Source organism: Malaclemys terrapin, chromosome 5 (assembly GCF_027887155.1).
Source record: "Malaclemys terrapin pileata isolate rMalTer1 chromosome 5, rMalTer1.hap1, whole genome shotgun sequence".
Taxonomy (NCBI): Eukaryota; Metazoa; Chordata; order Testudines; family Emydidae; genus Malaclemys; species Malaclemys terrapin.
The window spans coordinates 118,639,871-118,655,053 of NC_071509.1; the positions used below are offsets into that span (position 1 = coordinate 118,639,871).

At 40.0% G+C, this 15,183-nt stretch overlaps 1 protein-coding gene across 4 annotated transcripts in view; it reads right to left on the minus strand.

Moving 5' to 3' along the window:
• Positions 1-15,183, minus strand: part of WDFY3 (WD repeat and FYVE domain containing 3) — a 292,238-nt gene that overhangs the window by 182,876 nt on the left and 94,179 nt on the right. For all 4 annotated transcript variants that reach the window (XM_054029392.1, XM_054029390.1, XM_054029391.1 and 1 more), the window contains exon 4: positions 13,406-13,529. In XM_054029392.1, the coding sequence (XP_053885367.1) occupies positions 13,406-13,529 (124 nt within the window). The remainder of the gene's footprint in view (positions 1-13,405; positions 13,530-15,183) is intronic.

Consider the following 15,183-nt stretch of genomic DNA (forward strand, 5'->3'; position numbering starts at 1 on the left):
GCTGAATACTACTTGTTCTACCCTGGGTGAACACAGAAAGCAACTGATCACAGCCCTCTTTATATCAACCATTTACATATTTGAAGACTCTTATGTCCCCCACTCCAACTTTTTTTTTCCTCGAGACGAAACATGCCCAGTTCTTTCAACCTTTCTTTATAGATAAAAATAAGAAACGTAGAAAACGATTTCCTCTAGACTCTCCCCCATTTGCCTATATCTTTCTTAAAGCGCAGTGCCTAAAACTGGACACAGTGCTGCAGCTGAGGCCTCACCAATGCTGAGTAAAGAGAAACCATTACCTCTGATGTCGTACATATGACACTCCTGTTAATACAGCCCAGCTTGACATTTGTCTTTTTCACAACAGGATCACACTGTTGACTCTCATTCAATTTGTGATCCACTATAACCCTCAGATCCTTTTCAGCAGTACCGCTGGCTGCCTGTTAATTCTCCATTTAGTATCTGTGTATTTGAGTCTTCCTTTCTAAGTGCCTTATTTTGCACTTGTCTTTACTGAATTTCATCTTGTTGATCAGACCAGTTCTTCAATATATCAAGGTCATTTTGAATTCTAATCCTGTCCTCCAAAGCTCTTGCAATCCCTCTCCTCTTGGTGTCACCTGCAAATTTTATTAGAGTACTCTCCACTCCATTATCCAAGTCATTAATGAAAATATTGCATAGTACTCAACCCAGGACAAACTTCTGTGCAACCCCACTTGACGTGTCCTTCCAGTTTTACACCGAACCATTGGTAACTACTCTCAGTATGGGTTTTCAACCAGTTGTGCACCCACCCCCCTTGGGAATTTCATCTAGGCCATATACCACTAGTTTGCTTATGAGAATGTCAAATGGGATTGCATGAAAAACCTTATTAAAATTACCATCTCTTGTCTATTGCTTCCCCCCCATCCACTAGGCTGGTTACCTTGTCAAAGAAGGAAATTAGATTGTTTGGCATGATTTTTTTTTGACAAATCCATACTACAGTTGTTAGAGCAACTAAAAGCAACAGTGCAACTGCAGGGGTGCTAATTGACCAATATGCACACAGGCTGCAAGTATTTTCACCAACAAATCCTGGAATTTTGTTTAGAGGAAATTATTAGAGATTGCTAAAAATGCCTAGGATTTGTCCACACTAACACTGAGACCAATGCAAACAGTTGTAATAGGGACATTTGTATTTCTAGTGGAGACAAAGGCCAAGTGACCCAATTCTTCACTAACAGATCCGATATGATATATTTGAACATGGATTTGAAAATAACCCTAGCTAGATAAAACATTGCATCACTCCCCCATGAAGAAAATAATGAAAACATATTTATTTCTAAATGGATAGGAAGTAGGTGCTCTTGAGATTTTTCTCACCTATTTAAAGTAGAATTTTACTACATGTTAACAAGCAAACAGCAAAAAAATATTGTTTGCAAAAGCAGTCTGATTTGCATTTAAAGATTAAGGGAGGAGCTTTTAGGTACCTAACTCCAATTGGCTTTCAAAATCTCCCTTTAAATGTGTGCTAGAATATTTAATTACCAGGTTGCCATACGTCCACTATTAGCAACAGTATGAAGAAACACTCCAAAGACTTCAAGGGGCCAAATGAAGACTGCTTAAATTGAGCAAATAAGCATTAGATTTGATAATACAACACCATCATCTTTCATGGTAAACCAATAGAAAGGAATACATACATACAAAACCACAGAGTTATACCATCACTCACTTGTTAACACAACAGCTTTTCTCTAAGTTCTGTCTCCGAAGTATGATTTGTAGAGCTTGTCTGAAGAGAGAAAAGTTCTAGACCTCCTGGTAAGGTCAGAATAAGAAACTGCATTATGGTTTTACACTCTATTGTGAATGGTTATGAAATGTCTCTGAGGTTCTCTGTTCTCCCATTGCAGATTAAGAAGAATATTAGCTGTCATAGGATATGGGGATGAAATACATAGGAAACATGAGATTTTAAAATTAAGTACTGGTGGGTTTAAACTTTGTGGACTTCTACTCAAATCAGTTAACAACTGAAGAAGGGTGTGTTCCAGGTTGTGGTATAACACCTTGGAAGTGGAATTACCTGAAGGCATTGAGCCTGTAAAATCGGAGGCCAGCTGGGCACACCGTTTTTCTGTAAAAAGAAAAGTATCCCTTGTTGCCAGCTGTCTAATTGGGGATTTCTTTGCACTGCATTAACAATGCCGCCAAATTTTGCTGTGGAATTCAACAGGGACATTGGAATCTATATTAAATTGCCTCTTTACCTAACTACTGCATTAGTGACTGAGAATATCTAAGTTAACATAAGTTTCATAACATAAAATGGCATTAGTGTAGTGAAAATGTTATCAGGTATTATCTGATAACAGAACAGACAGCAGATGATTGTCTTCTAGATTACTATGCAAAAGGCTCAAGATATTCTATTCCACCTGTTCACGATGTTCTGAATTTCATGTGATGGTGGATTCAATGCAGGGATATTTTGGCTTAAGCATAGACATAAGAACATAAGAATGGCCGTACTGGGTCAGCCCAATATCCTGTCTACCAACAGTGGCCAATGCCAGGTGCCCCAGAGGGAGTGAACCGAACAGGTAATGATCAAATGATCTCTCTCCTGCCATCCATCACCACCCTCTGACAAACAGAGACTAGCGGTACCATTCCTTACTCATCCTGGCTAATAGACATTAATGGACCTAACCTCCATGAATTTATCCAGTTCTCTTTTAAACCCTGTTATAGGGCTAGCCTTCACAACCTCCTCAGGCAAGGAGTTCCACAAATCGACTGTGCGCTCTGTGAAGAAGAAATTCATTTTATTTGTTTTAAACCTGCTGCCCATTAATTTCATTTGGTGGCCCCTAGTTCTTATATTATGGGAACAAGTAAATAACTTTTCCTTATTCACTTTCTCTACACCACTCATGATTTTATATACCTCTATCATATCCCCCCTTAGTCTCTTTTCCAAGCTCTTTAATCTCTCCTCATACGGGACCCATTCCAAACGCCTAATCATTTTAGTTGCCCTTTTCTGAACCTTTTCTAATGCCAGTATATCTTTTGTGAGACGAGACGACCACATCTGTATGCAGTATTCCAGATGTGGGCGTAACATGGATTTATATAAGGGCAATAAGATATTCTCCGTCTTATTCTCTATTCCCTTTCTAATGATTCCTAACATCCTATTTGCTTTTTTGACTGCCGCTGCACACTGCATTGACGTCTTCAGAGAGCTATCCATGATGACTCCAAGATCTTTTTCCTGATTAGTTGTAGCTAAATTAGTCCCCATCATATTGTATGTATAGTTGGGGTTATTTTTTCCAATGTGCATTACTTTACATTTATCCACGTTAAATTTAATTTGCCATTTTGTTGCCCAATCACTTAGGTTTGTGAGATCTTTTTGAAGTTCTTCACAGTCTGCTTTGGTCTTAACTATCTTGAGCAGTTTAGTATCGTCTGCAAACTTTGCCACCTCACTTTTTACCCCTTTCTCCAGATCATTTATGAATACGTTGAATAGGATTAGTCCTAGGACTGACCATTGGGGAACACCACTAGTTACCCCTCTCCATTCTGAAAATTTCTCATTTATTCCTACTCTTTGTTCCCTGTCTTTTAACCAGTTCTCAATTAATGAAAGGATCTTCCCTCTTATCCCATGACAACTTAATTTACATAAGAGCCTTTGGTGAGGGACCTTGTCAAGGCTTTTTTGGAAATCTAAGTACACTATGTTCACTGGATCCCCCTTGTCCACGTTTGTTGAACCCTTCAAAGAACTCTAGTAGATTAGTAAGACATGATTTCCCTTTACAGAAACCATGTTGACTTTTGCCCAACAATTTATGTTCTTCTAGGTGTCTGACAATTTTATTCTTTATGATTGTTTCAACTAATTTGCTTGGTACAGACGTTAGACTTACAGGTCTGTAATTGCTGGGATCACCTCTAGAGCCCTTTTTAAATATTGGCATTACATTAGCTATCTTCCAGTCACTGGGTACAGAAGCCGATTTAAAGGATAGGTTACAAACCACAGTAGTTAGTTCCGCAATTTCACATTTGAGTTCTTTCAGTACTTTTGGGTGAATGCCATCTAGTCCCGGTGACTTGTTACTGTTAGGTTTATCAATTAATTCCAAAACCTCCTCTAGTGACACCTAAATCTGTGACAATTCCTCAGATTTGTCACCTACAAAAGCTGGCTCAGGTTTGGGAATCTCCCTAACATCCTCAGCCGTGAAGGCTGAAGCAAAGAATTCGTTTAGTTTCTCCGCAATTACTTTATCGTCTTTAAGTGCTCCTTTTGTATCTTAATCATTCAGGGGCCTCACTGGTTGTTTAGCAGGCTTCCTGCTTCTGATGTATTTAAAAAACATTTTATTACCTTTGGAGTTTTTGGCTAGCTATTATTCAAACTCCTTTTTGGTTTTTCTGATTACATTTTTACACTTAATTTGGCAGTGTTTATGCTCCTTTCTATTTACTTCACTAGGATTTGACTTCCACTTTTTAAAAGATGACTTTTTATCTCCCACTGTTTCTTTTACATGGTTGTTAAGCCACGGTGGCTCTTTTTTAGTTCTTTTACTGTGTTTTTTTTAATTTGGGGTATACATTTAAGTTGGGCCTCTATTATGGTATCTTTGAAAAGTGTCCATGCAGCTTGCAGGGATTTCACTCTAGTCACTGTACCTTTTAATTTCTGTTTAACTAATCCCCTCATTTTTGCATAGTTCCCCTTTCTGAAGTTAAATGCCACAGTGTTGGGCTGTTGAGGTGTTCTTCCCACCACAGGAATGTTAAAAGTTATTATGGTCACTATTTCCAAGCGGTCCTGTTATAGTTACCTCTTGGACCAGATCCTGCGCGCCACTCAGGACTAAATCGAGAATTGCCTCTCCCCTTGTGGGTTCCTGTACCAGCTGCTCCAAGAAGCAGTCATTTAAAGTACCGAGAAATTTTGTCTCTGCATTTCGTCCTGAGGTGACATGTTCCCAGTCAATATGGGGATAACTGAAATCCCCCACTATTATAGAGTTCTTTATTTTGATAGTCTCTCTAATCTCCTTCAGCATTTCATCGTCACTATCACTGTCCTGATCAGGTGATCAATAACAGATCCCTAATGTTATATTCTTATTAGAGCATGAAATTACTACCCATAGAGATTCTATGGAACATGTGGATTCACTTAAGATTTTTTCTTCATTTGATTCTACATTTTCTTTCACATATAGTGCCACTCCACCCCCACGACCTGTTCTGTCCTTTCGATATATTTTGTACCCCGGAATGATTGTGTCCCATTGATTGTCCTCATTCCACCAGGTTTCTGTGGTGCCAATTATATCAATATCCTCCTTTAACACGAGGCACTCTAGTTCACCCATCTTATTATTTAGACTTCTAGCCTTTGTGTACAAGCACTTTAAAAACTTGTCACTGTTTATTTGTCTGCCCTTTTCTGATATGTCAGATTCTTTTTTATGTGAATGTTTCTTGTCTGATCTGGCCCCTACTTTATCCTCTTCCATCCTCTCCTCCAGATTAAAACCTAGAGAATTTCTATCAACAGACTCTCCTCTTAGAGAAGTCTCTGTCCGATCCACATGCTCCTCTGCAGCAGTCAGCTTTCCCCCATCTCTTAGTTTAAAAACTGCTCTGTAACCTTTTTAATGTTAAGTGCCAGCAGTCTGGTTCCACTTTGGTTTAGGTAGAGCCCATCCCTCCTGTATAGGCTCCCCCTAACCCAAGAGTTTCCCCAGTTTCTAATAAATCTAAACCCCTCCTCTATACACCATTGTCTCCTGCCTACCTGACCCTGCACGTGAAACTGGAAGCATTTCTGAGAATGCCACCATAGATGTCCTGGATTTCAGTCTCTTCCCTAGCAGCCTAAATTTGGCCTCCAGGACGTCTCTCCTACCCTTCCCTATGTCACTTGTACCTACATGTACCACAACCACCGGTTCCTCCCCAGCACTACACATAAGTCTATCTAGATGCCTTGAGAGAGCCACAACCTTCGCACCAGACAGGCAAGTCACCATATGGTTCTCCCGGTCATCACAAACCCAGCTATCTATGGCCTGGTCCCCACTTAGTCCGGACTTCGGACTAAGGTACGCAAATTCAGCTACGTTAATAACGTAGCTGAATTCAAAGTACCTTAGTCCGAACTTACCGCAGTCCAGACGCGGCCGGAAGTCTCCCCCCGTCGACGCCGCGTACTCCTCTCGGCGAGCTGGAGTACCGGCGCCGACTGTGAGCACTTCCGGGATTGATCCGGGATCGATTTATCGCGTCTTAACCAGACGCGATAAATCGATCCCAGAACATCGATGGCATGCCGCCGGACCAGCCGGTAAGTGAAGACTAGGCCTATGTTTCTAATGATCGAATCTCCCATTACTAATACCTGCCTTTTCCTAGTGACTGGAGTTCCCTCCCCCGGAGAGGTAACCTCAGTGTGAGAGGATACCCTAACACCATCTGGAAGGAGGGTCCCAACTATGGGAAGGTTTCCCTCTACTCCCGTTGACTGCTCTACTTCCCTGGGCTTTTCCATCCTCCTCAACAGCACAGGGGCTGTCTGACCAGAGGTGGGACAAATCTACAGTGTCCCGGAAAGCCTCATCAACATACCTCTCTGCCTCCCTTAGCTCCTCCAGTTCCGCCACCCTGGCCTCCAAAGCCCGAACGCAATCTCTGAAGGCCAAGAGCTCCTTGCACCGAATGCACACATACGCCACCCACCCACAAGGCAGGTAATCAAACATGCTTCACTCAGCACAATAAACTGGATAGCCCCCACTCTGCTGCTGGGCTTCTGCCTGCGTTCTCTCCTACAGCTACCTAGGTTAATGAAAGGATTTTGTTTAAATCAAAAAATTAGACACTTTTTTTTTTTTTTTTTTTTTTAAAGTTCTCTGGCAAAAAAAGAATTCCTATGTAACATATTAAATTAATAGGATTTAAGACAAGGAGTAAAAGAATATTAAGAAAAGATCTAACAAATGAAGGAATATCCTATGCATTTATCCACAGGGCATAATTTTGGGTTAAATATAGTTGAGTAGATGCTGACTAGTTCACTCAATAACTGCATGATAAACTGAATTTTGCAAATTAGTGAGTAAGCATACAAAAATAATATATCACAAAACATACTATGTAGATTTGATAGGTGGTATTTAGCACTCATTTGCAGTCATGCTTTATTATTGTACTACTTATGGGTTCTATAATTTATTTTGCAAAATCAACAGTTTTTCCCTAATTCTTGGCAATACTAAATACTAAGATTGCTGGGCTACACGTCCACATTATGTGATATGTGAGAAAAACTCTCTCTTACTTAATTGGCCTCTCAGAGTTGGTAAGACAACTCCCACCTGTTTATGCTTTCTGTATGTGTGTATATATATCTCCTCAATATTTATTCCACTCTATATGCATCCGAAGAAGTGGGCTATAGTCCACGAAAGCTTATGCTCTAATAAATTTGTTAAACTGAAAATGGAGAACAAAATATATTTATCTCTCACTACATAGTTTCAAAAGAAAATTAAAAAAAAACTTCTAAAATTATAGTGTGTAACACAATTGCAAGAAGACATCATATATTTCCATCAGGTATCTTCTCTATTAATTACCTGCTGTGAGAGTTTGGGCAAGTCACTTCATGTCTGTGACTCAGTTTCCCCTTCTGTGGAATGAAGATAATGATATCTTTTATTCTTTTTTAAAAAAAAGATTATTGAGATCTACAGATAAAAAGTGTTCTAATAAAATGTATTATTTTTATTATTGATGACTGGGATTTTCATAGGAAAAAGGAAGTATGAGATATTTTGGAGTACTCCTGCAGGAGAAAATGGCCATTTCAGTAGCTAAACTAGCAAGAAAGTTGACTTTTGAAGTTTATTAGATGGGACTTGAAAAATGCACTTACCCATTGAACAGAGAAAACTTTCCATAGCAAAATGGGATGTTAAAGAGGAACAGGATTAAGGCAGTGGCTTCTGAAGCAGCTACCTTTTAAAAAAATTACATTTCTAAATCTTTCAGTTGCTCAATGTTCACTATTGTAGTGCTGCCTTTCTGAGTCTGGAGACAGCTCCAATGCATCTGCCCTTGGTCCAAACTTCAGAGGTTGAAACTCAGATCACACTCATCAGTTCTGCAACCAGAATTCAGAACTTTGCAGGCATATGTGAAACTAACAAAATTCTCAAATTCAATCTGCTGCATGTGCCAATACAGTAACTCCTCACTTAACGTTGTAGTTATGTTCCTGAAAAATGCGACTTTAAGTGAAACGATGTTAAACGAATCCAATTTCCCCATAAGAATTAATGCAAATAGGGGGGTTAGGTTCCAGGGAAAACTTTTTTTTGCCAGACAAAAGGCATTATATACATTTTAAACAAGCAATTTAATACTACGCTGGGGGGGGGGGTAGTGTGCACGTGCTGTGTTTACAAACATACTGTACATACAGTACTATAGTTGGGAGGTGCCCCTGCCTTACCCTACACAGGAACAGCCCACTGGGCACTGGAGATGAGGCAGGCAAGGAGGCTGAAGGTGCTGTAGGCTAGGAGAAGCACGTTGGGCAGCAGTGGCAGCTTCCCCTACTCTGCAAGCACCAGGGGCGGGGGCTCAACGCTCAGCCCGCCCACTCCCTCCCTTCCCCCACGCCCACACCCTTAACCCGCCTCTTCTTCCCCCCCCAACCTCCTTCCCCTTTACTTCCCAAGCTGCATCCTCGCTCCTCCCCCCTCCCTTCTAAACGCTGCAAGCCAGTTGATTGCCTCCGTCAGGTGGAAGGGGGAGCCTGCAGGTCAAGTCCTCGCTCCTCCCCTCTCTCTCCTGCCCAGGGCAATCAGCTGGCTTGTGGCATTTAGGGGCAGGAGGGAGGGGGAAGGAGTGAGGACTTGGCGCACAGGCTCCCCCCCCACCCCGGCCTCCTGCCCAGCGCAATCAGCTGGCTTGCAGCATTTGGGAGCCAGTGGAGGGAGGGGGAGCCTGCACACCGAGTCCTCATTCCTCCCCCTCCCTCCTGCCCTGGAAATGCTGCAAGCCAGCTGATTGCCACTGGCAGGAGAGGGGAGTAGTGGGGGGTAGGGAGGTTGCCAGCTGTGGAGAAAGCAGGCAGCCAAACAAGGTAAGAGTGGAGCATTGCACAACTTTAAATGAGCATGTTCCCTAATTGATCAGCAACGTAACAACGTTAACCAGGACGACTTAAAGTGAGGAGTTACTGTACAAGCTGCAGCAGAAAAGGAGATATTGGGGGGAGAGGGGAAGGAGAGGGAGAGAGAGAGACACAGACCAACCTGAAAAAGGAAGCTGTGGAGGGGAGTATGGTAGGAGACACACTACATAGAGATCTGTATTATTCAGATCTACCAGTATAAAACAAACATAATACACAAGGTTTCTTACCAAGATTTAGATTTTACGCAGATCTAGGTCAAGTTTTGGCTGCTGAGTGGAAGGAGACATTAAACTTGTAACCCCTTTAAACACCTCTTACATCACTGAAAAAAACAGACTATGTAGCTATACAAGGAGAGGCCAAGGGAATCTTCCTGTACAAACTCATAGGTCAGAAAGAGCGTGGTCTTCAAATTTCAGAAAAATAGAAAGGCTGACAGCAGGGACTACATAAAAGACTCCAGAATCTGCAAAACGTTTGATACATTACTGATGATGTGGGTGAAAATACCCCTGCTACAGGAGGTAGGACTAGCCAGAAAAAAAGGAGAGTTCACATATGATGATGAATAGTGCCAAAAAACTTGACCAGTTCAAGAAAAAAGTGGGAGAGTTTTCTATCAAAAAAATGGGTAATGGCAACACAGAACTGAGGGGAAGTTAAGTCAAATAGCTCTAAAAATTAAGGCCCTAAATCCTAGTGTTATCTCTGCTCAAGATATAAATCAGAGCGGCAAGATAGCACTGAGATGAAAAAGAGCCTGTAATAAAAACAAGAACCATTTGTAGTCTACTAGAGTAGTAGCTCAAGCAACAAGATCGATCCAGTCTGAAATTACTGTATTGGGAGGAATGTGCATGCCTCCTTAAAAATAGTGCAGTGGATCCATCTTCAGGGAATTAAACAGAGGCTTCCAAGAAATAAAAATAAAAAGACAAGACTTATTTTTCTAGATTTCTTTGAAAGTGAAGGTCAAAGAAGAATGAAGAGCACAGAATACATACACAGAAGCCTGCATCCATGACCTTAGCAGTAAGAGTGGGGGGGAGGGTGTTGCAATTTTTTAAACATGTCACATCAGCAATCTTTTGTCTGTGGCTATTGGTGAACAAAACCAAATTGGCAAGTCTTACTTGATCCAGTGCTGGTGAAAGAGAGATACCTAAGAACACTGAAATTTTTTCATTTAAATAATTATTTGACACAAAGAGAAAGATTTATTTTCACATCTGCTCTATGCATTTAGGCATCTGCCCCTAAGTTTTAGAACTAAACACAAGTCAATCAATCGACTTGTAGATCTAATATACTTAATTATTATACATTTCTACACTTCCAGCGGGGGTGGAAAGTAAAGAAAGTAATTGGCAAGAATCCAAGAGATACATTTACACTACTACTTTTTTATATTATATATATATATATAAACATATATATATATATATATATATATATATATATATATATAAACATGGCCTCTTGAATCTTCAAAACCAAATCCTTTCATTTACAGTCTACATACATTGAAAGTGAGGAGAAAAAGGGTCACAGCTGTCCTTCAACAAACCAATTCTGAACCTGTTCACTACTAAACTGCAGCAATTTTAAAATAACAGTAAATAAAGGAGGAAAGTAAATGTGTTCGCAGTGTGGCTAGAAAGATTTTGCGTGTGGATTTAAATGGTATAGCAGCATTACCCAAAGGATTCAATTAACTAATTTTTTAAAATATTTTTTTCATGCAGCCTTCCCTACTCTGACTTCCCTGTTCATTTCAACACTTGTAAAGAAGGAACTAGTAATCCATTGTCCATGGATAACAAATTTTTCCACATTTACTGGCAACTGACCATCAAAACTGTTTAGAGAAAATACAAAGTGGAGTGCTTTTAGAGGCACTCCTACCTTTGCACATTAACTCTCTTTATATAATTTTTTTATCATCGAAAATATGCATTGAAAATGTAAACAAAAGGGGATGGTTCTTCTGAAACCCTTAACCACAATTCACTATCTCTGGATTTAAAGCCCACCAAAAGCAAAAAATACAGTACAATGTCATAACTGTGCTTTACTAATCCATGCATTTTATAATCCATCTAAAATAATGGCTGTCTCCGCTTTGCACAAGATAAACAGACTGTTATTGTGAGGTCTCCTATTACTAACAATTCATTATTTTTATACATTATAGTACGGTGTATATATATATAGATATAGATACACACACACACACTTTCACTACTACTTGTAATGCATTTTGTGTTTGTTCACTTAGTGCAAAATTTAGTTATTAGCATAGTTCAGTGTTAGTTTGCTAATGAGCCATAATATTCTGTATTGCCTATGAAAAGTCAACATTAAATATTGGATACAAGATCTACAAACCAAGTAGCATGCAAATAAGCCAAGTTCCATTTATACAGACAATTGTTCAGAACTTTTATAAACAGATAAAGCAATTTCAATTAACTAAAAGCAAGATTAGTACAGAGTTTTACCCAAAACACACCCTCCCCCTTTTAAGGCACTAAATTTGTCTTAAAATCATTTCTTCTCATACCTCAAAGCATCTAGATTTTTACGTAACATATGAAATAATACACAACTAACAGCTTTTATTTATCTACAAGCATGTTTACAAACCAAATTCTCTCAAGATAAACATGCATAATGTCCACTGAAGTACCAGACTCATCAAAACTCATAGAATCTTAGAAATTTAGGATTGAAAAGCAGTTCAAGTCCAATCCCTACATGCTGAGGCAAGACCAAGCAAACCTTGAACATCCGTGGCAGGTGTTTGCCAAACGTGTTCTTAAAAACCTACAATGACAGGGATTCCTCAACATCCCTTGGTAATCTATTCCAGTACTTAACTACCCTTACAATTATTAGGAAAATCTTTCTAGGTAACCTAAATATCCCTTGCTGCACATTAACTCTTGTCATACCTTCAGTGGACATAGAGAATAACAGATCACCATTCTTTTTATAACAGCCCTTAACCAATTTGAAGGCTGTTATCAGGTCCCCACTCGGTCTTCTTTTCTCAAGATTGAACATGCCCAGTTTTTTTGTTTTGTTTTGTTTTTTTAGAAACACTTTACCTCATAGGTCAGGTTTTCTAAACATTTTATTATTTTCGTTGCTCTCCTCTGGACCCTCTCGAATTCCAAAATTTTCTTAATACACAACCTTGGAATCCTGTTGGACTTAGCCATTTGGAGTGGATTACTGTAACTCAGTCTACCTGAGAAACAGAAGGAAACTGCAGCTGGTCCAACACGCATCACCCCACTTCATACATGGCACATACCATAAGAGCATTTTACGTCAGCACTCTGCCATCTGCACTCTCTCTTTATTCACCACCAGATCCAAACTGAGACACTGGTCCTCATTCTTAAAACACTGAATGGACAAGATCTTTACTCTCTGTGCTGCTGCCTCTCCCTCAATACCACCAGAGATACAAAGGAGCCTTAGCAGACAACACACAGTCACAATATCAGAAGACTGAAGCAGTCTCTTCTCAGCTGTGAGTCGCCTGCTAGGCAACTCTCGAGGAAAGCAAGGGGAGGATAGCTAACTGGTTTGAGCATTGGCCTGCTAAACCCAGGGTTGCAAGTTCAATCTTGAGGGGGCCATTTAGGGATCTGGGTCAAAAAAAGAAAAGAAGAAAAAAAAAGCTGGAAATTAGTCCTGCTTTGACCAAGGGGTTGGACACTAGATGACCTCCTGAGGTCCCTTCTAACCCTGATATTCTATGAAACCCCCATAAAAGCTCAAGACTTGCCATATTCAGGGTACAGTATAAGATTCACTTCCATGCAAAGACATTTATCAAACAGAGCGGAAGAGAAGGATGGCAACATTATTGTAGGTCTGAGGATTTTTGTCTTACTTTGAACAAACTTGCTATTATCTTGTGATAATAATTAGCTACAGTGCTTTAGAAATGCTTTTAGAGATTACACATATCTGCGTGTAAAAAAGTATAAAACACATGCTGTACCCTCCCAAGACTCATTTTATAAGCATCCATACAGCTCTCACAGAAGAGAACTCATTGGCACATTACTGACTTCTCTGGAATGCATAACACACACCTCACAAGACCTAGTCTATCACCCCATGCACTACCTGTGGACTTATTTGATGCTCTCCGTCGAATTTCGGTCACCATCAATCGTGACACTTGTGTAGTAAACTGCAGGAGGTCCGAGAATTTTTCTGTCATTGTACTTGGAGGAGCATTTCCAAACACCTAAAGACAAGAGAAAACAGATTTTGTAATGTGGTAATATTTGTTACAGTTTTTCACTTGCAACCAAATCTCTTTTACCATTAGGAATTTAGCACACAATTGAACAGAAGTTTTTGAATTCAACTCATTGTGTTAGATCAGGGTGTGACAAATCCATCTGTCCCAGTGAATAAGCAGACCTACTTTGTCAACTTTCGCAGAATCTAAACTTCCAATTTTTTTTTTTTTTTTTTTTTAAAGTTAAGCTTTTACCCCTTCTGGTTGCAAAGTTAGCTTTCTAAATATGAGTGAAGCCAATGCAGTGTTGTAGTCCTGAGCCTGCTCCACTATCTTTAACACTGCTCAGAACTTTCACTCTGATACAGTTTTTTAACTTGCCAATGCTCTTTTCTGTTTCTCTTCTGCTATTCAGAACTCTGGGCAGCAATAAAATAGAAGTACTGAAACTCAAGTATCACATTAGCTTCATGATTCAGCACTTTGGGAAGAGACAGGCACTATGGTTATTCACGAGAAAGGAGGACCCAAGAAAAATGGAAGCTAGCAAAGAAGGGGTAGACCTCTTCTCTTTGCAGCAGCAGGGAGGTTTGAGGGAGGACAAAAGTAATACGCATCCTCCTCACTTGCAGCAGTTTGTAAGCTCTGCGAAAGGAAAACTAGAAATGCCAAAGTTTTCCAGTTTTGATGCCTAGAGTTAGACACTTATGGCCTCATTACTCAAAGATGCTAAGCACCTACACCTCCCACTGACAGTAATGAGAACTACAGATACACTACACATCCGAAAATCAAGCCATTAAATCTATATTTAGGCATCTAAATAACCATGCTCTGATTTTCCCCTTGAATATAAGGGGTGCACTTGGTGTTCAGTACTTTTGAAAATGAAATTTTATTCAGATGGCCAAAACAAGGGTTATTTATCTGGCACTGGAGTTCTTTGACTTGACTCTTCATATTTATACTCTTGGGACAGGCACTGACCGCTGTAGCAGAACAGTGGAATCTTCTGTAAGCAGCGTCTGCTAGAGCACTCACGCACCCCTCTTATGCCTCCCCTCAATGTTCAAGTATGTTCTGAAAGTGAGGCTATAAAAAGGAGAAGCAGCAGCAACTGCCATCTCAGTTCCTTACACCCCTAATGCAGAGCATAGATTAACTAGGAGTCCACAGGCGAGGGAAAGAAAAGAGGGGAGTGTGAACACACAGAGTTTGCTTCAAAGAACTCCAGCTACAGGGAAGTAACCTTCATTTCTTCTTCTTCATAGGCCCTCTGCATATACCCACTCTTGCAATAGTTAAGTCAGCAGTATAAGAAAAACAGATGGTGGGACACAGTGTCCTAATTAAATAATGACTGGAGAACTGCCCTGCCAAACTGGGCATCAGACCTAACAGCTGTGTCTTCCACATGGCCACTTTACAAATCCCAATTTGAAGAACGTCTAAAACATGCTGTAGAAGTAGTAACTGCTGTAGTAGCATGTGTTCCATGAAACATTTCTATAACTCTCTTCTATACACTGTCTGATCCACCTAGATAAAATCTGAGCAGAAACAACACTAACTTTACAGTTACTCACATAAAAAGAAAAAACAGCTTATATGAAGTCCTATAAAGAATGACTCTGTTCAGCTCTTCTTGAGCTTTCAC